This window comes from Merops nubicus, unplaced genomic scaffold (assembly GCF_000691845.1).
Source record: "Merops nubicus isolate BGI_N331 unplaced genomic scaffold, ASM69184v1 scaffold10807, whole genome shotgun sequence".
Taxonomy (NCBI): domain Eukaryota; kingdom Metazoa; phylum Chordata; class Aves; order Coraciiformes; family Meropidae; genus Merops; species Merops nubicus.
Window position 1 is genome coordinate 1 of NW_008619602.1, and position 10851 is coordinate 10851.

General features: G+C 49.1%; 1 protein-coding gene across 1 annotated transcript; it reads left to right on the top strand.

Moving 5' to 3' along the window:
- Positions 1 to 919: 919 nt before the first annotated feature.
- LOC103776340 (BTB/POZ domain-containing protein KCTD16-like) lies at positions 920 to 9804 on the top strand (the record flags this gene model as incomplete). Its single annotated transcript, XM_008943847.1, has 2 exons — positions 920 to 1764; positions 9687 to 9804. Coding segments are annotated over exons 1-2 (963 nt in total), but the record flags the coding sequence as incomplete, so codon positions are not given.
- Between the last annotated feature and the right edge of the window lie 1047 nt (positions 9805 to 10851).

The window sequence follows — 10851 nt, forward strand, 5'->3', positions numbered from 1 at the left end:
CTGAGGCAGCCGAAACGCGCCCCGCGCTCCCCCGGCCCCGAGCGGATCCATTCCGGGGGGGTTGTTGCGGGTTATTTATCTCCCCTCTCCCCCATCGTGCTGCGTGCGTTGGTTTCTCTCGTCGCCTGCCACGGTTAACTTTCCTGTGACTCGGTTTAACTCGTGAGATCTACACGGATGTTGCCGAGAGCACTTTTCCTGCCTTTGCTGTCCCTTGCTGGGATCGGATTCCATCCTAACCGGACTCTGTGTGCCTGTGCGTGTGCTCTGAGTGGCTGGGAATCTTGCTTTCCTTTGCAAGAGCTATGCATTCATGGTAACCAAGGTAAGACTCGCTGTTCCTGTTCCCTCGTGTGCATGTCTGTACCAGATGTCTCTTTAAAGATGAAGTATGTCTTTTCTTTAAAACAGTAGAGTCATAGGTAGTGCTTCTATTGATTAGTACTTGTAAAAAAGAAGCGTAGAAGTTGCAAAAAAAAAAAAAAGCTGTATTTAGCAGGAGATCCAGCTTGGCTTTCTAACCTGATCTGATTTTCTCTGTTGCAGCTTCTGTGATGCTTAAAAGGCTAATTTATGTCTTACTTTTTTTTTTCCCTTTTGACAGACCTGTGAATGACCATAGGCTTGGCTTGACCTTGATTTTGATGGCTTTGTGGGAAGATCTAATGATGTGTTTGCATTTCGTGAAGTGATTCTCTCCAGCCTCTGTGGCTTAGGGTATAACCCACTTCTGCCACACTGTCACTCCTGGACAATTCAGATTTTTTTTTTTTAAACAAATCTTTTGGCTGTTTTTTTTTTTTTTTCCTCACTTCCCCTTGCCCCCTGGTTTCTTCTTCATGTCGGGAGCCTTATTCTGCACTTGGATGTGATTGATAGTCCTGCTGCTTCGTGCTGCCGATTCCTGTTTTAGAGTACAATGGCTCTAAGTGGCAACTGCAGGACTTACCTTCCTCCTCGAGAGCAGGGCACGGGGCTGCACTCCTTCCCAGAGGTGGTGGAGCTAAATGTGGGCGGCCAGGTTTACTTCACTCGCCACTCCACCTTAGTTGGCACCCCTCACTCCCTGCTGTGGAAAATGTTCACCCCAAAGAGAGACACAGCCAACGACCTGGCCAAGGACTCCAAGGGAAGATTCTTCATCGACAGAGATGGTTTCCTTTTCAGATACATTCTGGACTATCTCAGGGACAAGCAAGTGGTTCTGCCTGACCACTTCCCAGAGAAGGGGAGGCTCAAGAGGGAGGCCGAGTACTTCCAGCTCCCAGACCTGGTCAAACTCCTGACTCCTGATGACAGCAAGCAAAGCCCCGACGACTATTGCCACAGTGACTATGAAGAGGTGTCCCAGGGCAGTGACACCAGAATATGCCCACCCTCGTCGCTCCTGCCGCCCGACCGGAAGTGGGGGTTCATCACCATCGGCTACCGGGGGTCGTGCACCATTGGCAGAGAGAGCCAAGCTGATGCCAAATTCAGGAGGGTCCCGAGGATTTTGGTTTGTGGGAGGATTGCTCTGGTCAAAGAGGTCTTTGGAGAGAGTTTGAACGAAAGCAGAGACCCTGACCGGGCTCCAGAAAGGTACACCTCCAGGTTTTATCTCAAGTTCAAGCACCTGGAGAGGGCTTTTGACATGTTGTCCGAGTGTGGATTCCATATGGTGGCCTGCAACTCCTCGGTGACAGCTTCCTTTGTCAACCAGTACACAGAGGACAAGGTCTGGTCCAGCTACACTGAATACGTCTTCTACCGTAAGTACGAGACGTCCCTGAGGGAAACCCAGCTACCTGCTTTCAGCTGCTCTCCTCCTTGACTGTACAACTCTCAAAGCACAGAGCAGAGATTTCCTCGTGTCTGCTGCGGACCGAGGCTTTATTTAGATCTGAGGGGATACGGCTGGGTTTAAGCTTTCAGAATGTAAGGCAGGGCTGAGCCCGACGGGTTGGTCCTGGCTAGGTGGCAGCACAGACTGCCAGAAGCCCCGTCCCTGGCCTGAGGGTGCTGCTGTCTGGCTGTGTCCATCAGCCACCCCACGGCCTCCCCCAAGACGTGGGGACGCAGGGGAACCCTTGCAAACACACCACAGGTTTAGTTACAGAAAATCTTCCAACGGGATTCAGTTTGCAAAGGTGGTAGCTGCTTGAGAATAGTCAAGCACAGTCAGCCAGGCCATCTATCAACAGACCTGACACGCTTACACGCGGGGGAGGGATGACAAAACCCCATCCCCCTGGCTGCTTTTGGGCAGGGGCCTCCTCAGAGCCAGCGGATGGGCTCGGGAGGGAGGGGGCAGAGCAGGGAGAGGCAGGTTGCTGTGCCCTGGGGTGCAGCACACCTATGGAAACCAAACTGTCCTCCTAGGGAGAAGTGTCTGCCCTGCGTACCCCGACACCAGATCAGACCATCGTGGCAGTTTTAGCTGCTGGCTCGGGCAGGACTATTAACTTCCTAAGCTGATTTTGGGTAGAGGCACTGTTACCAATGGTGACACGAGGGTGATTTCAGTTCTACAGTTCTGTACCAGAAAATCATTCCACAGCTGCTGTGCTTGAATGTGTAGAGGTTGATGAGGCCGTTTTCCTCCATTTTTGTTCCAGGAGGGTGCAGGAGGGACCATTTCCCCATCCCCTTTGCAGCAAGGGGCTGTAGGCAGGCTCTGCTCTGGGCAGTGGGCTGGGGGAGGAAGGACAAGGCTGGGCTGGCACAGGCACAGTGCTGCCCACTGAGCTCAGAGCTCGCCAGCCTGCAGAGCTGACAAAAGTTTGAGATGGAAGATGGATCAGGAAGGGAATAGTTTGTGTGGAATGCTGGATTCAGCGCCATCTACTCGTGTGGCTGGGCTCAACAGGCAGCCCTAATCTGCTTATGTAATGATGCTTAAGTTAGCATCCTGAGAAACCATCTGTATTTTTGACATGCACAGATTCTCTCAAAATTAGTTTTTTAGCTGGATTTCTTAGCAAAATGGTTCTAAGGTCATGGATCTGCTTATATTCTGACAGGGATGGATGATTTCTATTATTAGGCTTCTTCTGCTTGCAATCACAGTGTCTTGTGCAAGTTACAGGAGAATTAATGTGGTTAAAGGAATGGTTTAGAATAACTTGTGTTTGCATTTATATTTAAAATCAGAAAAAAAAAAATCTAAGTTCCTCATAGGCACAAGGTTCCTGTAGGCACAATGGTTTGTCTGTGGAAGAGAGGATGAATGTAGGTTTTGCATGAGTTAGCAAACACAGACTCCTGGTTTTCATATTACTAAAATTTTTACCCTCAAGGAGCGCTCATTGCTTCTGCTTCTCTAAGCTAGGTTAGGTCCTGAGATGAGAGGTACCTTATGAATTTGGGGAGTGACAGTCTGTGGTAGGTGTCACAAAACCTCTCACCAGTGCAGGGAAAGCCCAATCTAGTTAAAAGTTCCTGGAAAGATTCTTACCCAGTTTAACTGGCTTTGCATTTGGCTCCCACCATCTCTTTGGTGGGTTTTTGACACTGATACAGTTTCAGAAGTAAATTTTTGCCTCCCTGAGTGAAAGCTAAAGCAACAACCATGAGGCCAAATCACTCTCTTTATCTTGATCCAAATTGTTCTGTTATGATCAGTGCCATTCACTGCTTGCTGTGCCAGAGCTGCTGGGGGCTCAGAGGTTCTCCAGCCATGCACATGGGGGTCTGGCTGCAGCCAGCCAGCCTGAGAGCAGGCATGGTACCTACCCAGTGCACTGGAGCAAAAGCACCCCCTTCCCAAATTCCCCCAGCCTTTCATTTGAAACTTTGAGGACCAATAAAATTGACATCTGGCCTTCCAGTGGAACATCACAACTTCTCCGCAGCTGCTTAGCCATAATTATTTAATTAGAAGCTGCCAACTGTGTCTATATAAGCATTAATTCATCAAGCTGTTGTGTGCAGGTTAATGGTCCTCAGCACGGGAGGTGCCTGATAGAACAGGTTAGGCAGATGCAGAGATGGTCTTCGCAGGGCTGCTGAGTGGCTCCCGTGCCGTGCACATCTGGAGGGACTCCTCAGAGCTGGGGAGGGATGATTGTCTCCAAAAGAGGAGGAACTGAGGGAGGAATGGCTTTTGAGACACCAGATGCATTGCACGCTCCAAACACTGCTCAGAAGGTAAGTGCCTGTAGCTGGCACAAAAAAGAACAGGAGAAGGCAGCTCGGCTGGAGCGAGGGGGTGTGGCCCGTGCAGCTGCTCACACGGGAGCAGCCCCTGCCCTCGGCAGAGTCACACCATGGACACTGCCCGACGTTTCCTCCCCTTGCTCAGATTTAGGTGCTGTTGAGGCTGGCGGGAGAGCCGTGTTCTCTCTGGAGGAGGTTTTCCCCGGGGGCAGGCAGGACGCGGCGGTGCGGCCAGGCTGCCGCGGTGCCCGGGGGTGACAGCCCAGTCCTGGGGGCACAGCTGGGCCCCTCTCCAGTTCCAAACTGGCCGCTGCAAAGGAGGGTTTGGAGATAGGCAGTGCTGATACTTGGAGTCCTGACGAAGCTGTTCTTTAAAGCACAGCTCCTGCGTGGGGGGCAGGCAGGGGTCCCAGCCTGGCTCCTGCAGGCGGAGTGTGGGTTGAGGGAAGGAGGTGAGGTTCTGCCCATGCATTTTCTTTCCCTCCAGTTTCTCTTCTTTTGAAGACATTTACTTAAATTTTAGACTGGCTAAGGTTGGGTTTCTGATTTGAACTATTTTGTGGGGTCCCCTGTCCCATATCCACACACCCCCCTCCTATTGTTTTGGTGATCTTGAAGTAAAGCCTCATCTCCAAACACTCATTTTTTTAAGTGGGTGATAGCCTGTGCTTGCTTCTTCATTTTTAAATGTTTTCAACTTTTAGGATGGGATGAATCAAAGATGTGCACTTGAACATCTGGTAAATGTTGTGGTGGGGGTGCAGGCTGTTAAAGCATATGGGCTGGCTCAGCCTTTTGGAGCCTGGCCCCATTCCTGACTTCGCAGCAGCAGCAGCATGCTCTTTTTCACCACCTCCCATAACCTGCAACCAGCCCTTGCTGCAGCATTGCCAGGGCTGGGGGTGACAGTCCTGCACGTGGATGTCACGATTGCCAGAAGAGCAAAATAACAGGTTGGAAGCAGAGAAGGCTTTGGCTGCAGCCAGCGGATCAGCAACACGACAGGTTGTGTGCATGTCAGCTGAGCAGCTCGGAACCCAGTGACATGGGATGGGCTGGGGAGGAACTACAGGGCAGGCCCTCTCTGCATCTTGCTGTTGCCCCCAGAACCCTGATGCCACGTCCCTTCTCAGTGGCTGAGACTGCAGTAGGGTCTCCAAACATGGTATGAAGGGGAGATCTTGACTCTAATTTCATGTCAGACCCCTTGTTTCCACTCTCACAGCTCCCTGCACTGCTGTGGGGAGCACTGACGAGGAGAACGTTGGCACCACCATGAGCAGGTCACCCCCTGCTCAGCTGGAGCAGGAGATTGAGGGGAGAGGCAAAAAAGGACAAATATAGAAGTACAGATGGAGGGAAAGGAGAGAAAATTCACACGCAGTCTGGAGAGAAAGCAGTAGGGGAAAGATGGGGGTACTGACAACTACAGCAAGACACGGTGAGGGAGACTTGTTAGATACGTCAAGCCTTCCGTTTAACCCAAATGTTTTCCTGCAACAAGCAGGTGGAGAGGGGTTGGCACATGCTCCTTCAAGTTCTCTAGCAGAAAAGTATATGAGGATTTAGACAGGCTGTCTGTCTCTGCCCTTCCTAAGGCTGTGTTTCAAAATCTGGGCAAGCATGAGAAAATCAGGACAACAGGCTGATTTGGTTAGGCCATGCCTTGTGCTGGCCACCTCACATCAGCACACATGGAGCAGCTCAAGCACTTGCAGATGTTCAAAGGAAACTGAGACACTCCTGGTACTGTAGCTCAGAAAGCCAGAAATTAACTAACAAGGCTCTTGTTCCTGAAGCACATGTGCTGCCTCCACTCGTCCTAGGGACAGCTGTAAATTTTGACCTGCTCACCTTACTCTCCAGAAGGTGCTGGCTGGGTGTGCTTTTCACTGGCTGGGAGGAGACTGATGTGCAGAGGTGTTTGTGAAGTGGTTTTTAGATTATCCTGGGATAAACAGGTGAATCCTCTGTGGTGGGGCTGTGCAGGAGGGAAGAGCAATGCCAAGTGCCACCCTCTGCAGCTGCACTCTGGTGGCCATTCACTGGACGTGTGTCTCTGGGGTAATCCTGGTGTTCTTTACACCATCAGTGCAGCCACCTTGTGTGTGTGAGCAGAGCGAGGAGATCCCATACTGATGTTCATACCACTGCCTCCCAAATGGATCCTGTGGTAGGAGACTAACAGAAGTGAACGCTGGTGCACAGTGCCACCCACAGCTGGGCTGTCAAACGGGCTGGATGGGCAGGAGGAGTATCATTTATTTTCTCCTCTCTTTAAACTGATACTGTCAGATGTTCCAGTAGTTGGTTCTGTCTGGTTTTACATCAGTGAACATCAAAATGGCCCAAAAGATAACAAATTCTAATCCAGTGAGTAATGCCAGCTTCCTTTCCTACTGACAGATGTTCCTGTTTCCAGGTAATTCTTGTCACCATCAGTGAATCTGATCCATCTTGCCAAACAAAACTCCCTCTCACGAGGGTGATCCTCTGCAGGTGGGGGGTTGTAAGCAGCCAAGGCTGTGTGCATGCTCATGTCAGAAGGACCTTGCTCTGGGCTTTTTTGGTCAGACTCGAGTGACAGTTGATTCTTTCCCCTTTTGTCATGGCAGACTGGAAAGCCTGCAGAGTTTTGGATTAGAGTTATTGCATAGACAAAAAATGCTGTTATCTGTTGGAAACCAATGCTGTCAAATCTGCTTGTTAGATTAGTCTAACTCCAGCTCAATGAGTAACTGAAGCAAAACTTGATTAAAGTTGCTTGAACATAGGACTTGCAGTTCATTCTAGCAAAGCATGAATAGTGCTGCTCAGGAGCTGCCAAGGGTGGCTTTTGGGTGCTGGCCTTTGTCTCTACCCAATATTCACCTTGGCTGCTTATTTCATCGTCCTTTGAATGTGATCTTCATCAGCTTAAAAGTTTGAGATAGATGCTTAGAAACAATAGTGCAGAACTGTTACCCTGCTGCTCAAAAATACCACTTGGTGATGCAAATCCTGCCTCTGCCAGGACACAGGGACAGCAGCTGGACAGATTTCCTGCTGAGGGGATTTCCCACCCCTCCCTCCCGTGCCCGTGGGGACCTCTGTGGTGGAAGGGGCTTTGTGAGGTCAGGAGATGAAATCAGCATGGCTCACAGAGGTTATTGTGGGTTTTGACCTGGCGTTTGGGTCTTCCCTCTCTCCCCAAGCTGTCAGGAGGGCTGAGGCAGCCCGTGCAGTGCAGGTGTCATGGGGGTGATGGAGACATCAGCTCAGGGTTGGGTGAAGTGGGGGCCTGGCCATGGGCACAAGTTGTGGTTGTGTCCCACTGCTCCTGGCCACCACCTCTGCTGCTGCTGGACCAACAGGTACAGGCTGGAGGCAGAACCTCCCGTGGGAAGCTTGTGTTGCTCCTGCTGCTCTGTGATCCAGAAAGAGACTGTAATGGCTCAGGGATTAACCAGGGAGGGCTGGCATCTAGGAGAAAAAAAAAATCAATGTATTTTAAACTGCAGTCTTGAGCTGGATGTCTTCCAGGAGCAGTGCACATGAGGTCCCACAGCACGGCTTCAGTAGACTGGCTGATCAGAGGAGGGGCTTGCTGTGATAGAAGGTGTCCCAGGGAGGTGTGGGGACGGGGAGGGGTCAGTCTGCTGCCCGGGGATGGCAGAGGCAGGGCTGGAAGTGGCCCAGCAGCCCTGGGCTGCTCGCTGTGGAGCAGTGCAGTGGCTCCCACCAGCAGCTTCTCTGCAGCTTGACTCAGCCTGGTGGGGTCTGGCCCCTTTAACAGTGTGCTGAAATGTACTTGTGGTTCTTACAGAAACAAAATCGGAGAGAGCGAAGGAGTGTAAACAAGAAAACATAACAGAGATATTTGCCATTCAGTGAATATCAGCAACATATTGTTGACACAGACAAACACTTCCTTGCAGCAGGTTGGGGTTTTATTTTCTTTCCAGCCATCCTGGATTTGTTTAAATCTGTAACCACAACACTTTCTCAGTTTCTTCTCCTTTTTTTTCGGCTTTTCAAGTTCAAGACTAACACAGAGTAAATAAGGAGACAAGAAGCAAAATCTAAACTACAACTTTGCAAAAAGCAAGAGTAACCTTGTATGAAACTTGCTTAAAACTGTATTTTTTTTTCATAGAGGAAGAAAATAGGCTGAAGTGAGTTAGACTTGGTAGAGTTGCTTCAATTGTCAGTAAGGTGTAAAGGTGAATGAGCTGAACTGGGCAGTCCAATGAACCTGGAGGGATTTCCCCTGCTACTTTCAGAAAACATGCTCAAGTTAATACTGTAATACAATAAAACACTGCTGCCATTATCATGCCTCCTACTATTGACCCAAGTGCTTAAGGAACAGTGGAGCTCCAGCTTGAAATCTAATGCTGGAAGGGAGCATGTTGCTTGATGATGTGGGAAGTGCTGAACACCAGCGATGCCTCTGAAGTCCCTAAGGGTCCAGGTCTGATGATAATATGGAACAGAAAAGCTTGCTGCACAAGGTAACATCTCCCTTCACTGGTCCAGTGTGGGAAGCTGGTATTTTTTTCTCTGCTAATGGCCCTTGCTAAGGCCTTCCTAAGAGCTTTGGGCTTTTCTTTTGGAATGAACATCCCTTGGATTTATCTCTGCTAGCGGGGTGAATAAATGAGAGAATGAACAGCAGTGTCCTGAGCATCGGAGTGCTGTGTAGGCTGTTTCCCTTAGTTTCCCCAAATTAGCGTGTTATATTGGTTTTCTAATGACATTTAAAAGGAAGTGAGAAGTCTAGAATTGTGAGAATGCTATCTACATTTCAATAGCTGGGTGGAAGCTTTGTTGAGATCCCCATAAATATAAACTGTTCAATTAGTGTGAGCCTGTTGACCGCTCTCTATTGACTCTCAGTCATGTAAAGCACCTTTCAGTCCATCAGCCCGGGACTGGTGTGAGCACTCTGCAGCTCTAAGGACCTGTTGGACTTTGCAAGCTGGTTCATAAATCACTAGTGATAAAAATTTTCCAGTGCTTCTTCTGAATCTAATCCTAACAAAGTGATTAGCGATTTATAGGAGGTCATTGATTAGCTGCTAAGGCAGCTAAAAAATTCCTCCACTGAAAATACAGTGAAGAGAACCTGGGTGTCCTGGCTTCCAATCCATCCTGAAAACCTCAAAACCAAGCTCCTATAAGTCTGCAGTGAAAATCTATAGCTGTGCTCCAGACACGGGGCTCTGGACCATGCTGGAGAAGGACTACAACATTCCCAACCCTTGAATTTCCAACAGGGAATTGAACCCACGCTCTAGTGTGCACTTCTGGAAGAGCAGAATTATGCTGGAGGGAGCAGCAGCCCCAGGGATTCTCTCAGGGATTCTTGCTCTGAGCTCAGGCTGTGGGTGGGAATGGAGACCCAGCGTGGCTGCTTGGGCATTAGGCCATGGCCAGGGCCTGAAAGCCAAATCTAAAGTTCTCTCTCTGTATGTTTTGGAGGAGACTTATTCAAGACTTCAGATTGAATTTCCATCAAACTGAATCCGAGTGTATTTTTACACCGGAATTAAATCAGGCTGAAATAGAACCCAGTGGAACATGCTGATTTTGACTGAATTTTGCACTTTAAATATTCTCAAAGCCAAAAACTCAGAGCAAAGCTTGAGTGAGCAAAAAGCATGTCATCAGAGAGCTTGGAAAAAGGTTTAGTTGAGCTCCTGCAAAGGGAACGTTACTGAATATTTCTGGGCTCAGAGTTTTCACTGCTGGTGTGGGCACGTCCATCGGCTGGTTCCCAAAAGGACCAGGATGGCAGAGGCTGATCCTGGGAAGTGAAGATGGCTTTCTGCAGATTCACTGTTTGGATGCTTGTATGCAGATGTGGTTACTGATCAGCAGTTAGGTTAAATATAAAACCTGCCTTTGTAACGGATGCTTTCATGCAGCACAGGAACAGAGTTTCTCTGTTCTCTTAGCGTGGTGTTGTACGAGCGTGAGCTGGGCAGCAGAGACTGGGGCTCCTGGAGAACTGAGGAGCCTCCTTGCTCATAACATGCAAAAATCAGCAAGGAGGGGGTTGGTGAGGTGCTGATTATTTTAAAAGTGCTTTGGTTTTCTTTGGTTGACTCTCTTAGTTTTTAGGTGATTATCAAAGCCAGTGCAGGGAGCTGGTCCTGAAGAGGAGGATGCCTGGTTCTTTCCATTTGGTGTGATGTGGCAGCATAATTGTGAGGAAAAATGATTACCACTGTCCTCATGCAGAGTTAAAGAGGGAATTCTGTTTCTGAACTAATGGCCCAATAGTGGTCACTGGTAATACAATTTTTATGAGTAAACAGTACTATTTATTATATTATTTATTACCTTAATGGTTAATGCTTGTTGCTAATGTTGTATTTATAGACAGAAGAGTAAATATAAAGAGCTCAGGTTAATGATAAAAGCTCTGCTGAGCCCAGCAGAGCTGCACCAGCTACCACAGCTGAAGATCTACCCAGGCATTCTGCAGCATGTTATCCCCGTGCTGCCTCTCACCCTGCCACCAGTGTGTGCTCCCCCGTGGTTTGGCTAATCAGGGCAGTGTGCCATGGAAGGCACCTCATGGTTTGACACAGGGAATGTATTTAATGTGCTTGATTTAAGCACAGCTGTGATTCCTTGCGAGGCCACTGTCAGAAACTTGTTGCTGACAGTGTCTTGAAGGTTGAGCTCCGTTTGCCTCCTTGGTTTGCTCATGACATGCTATGGCTC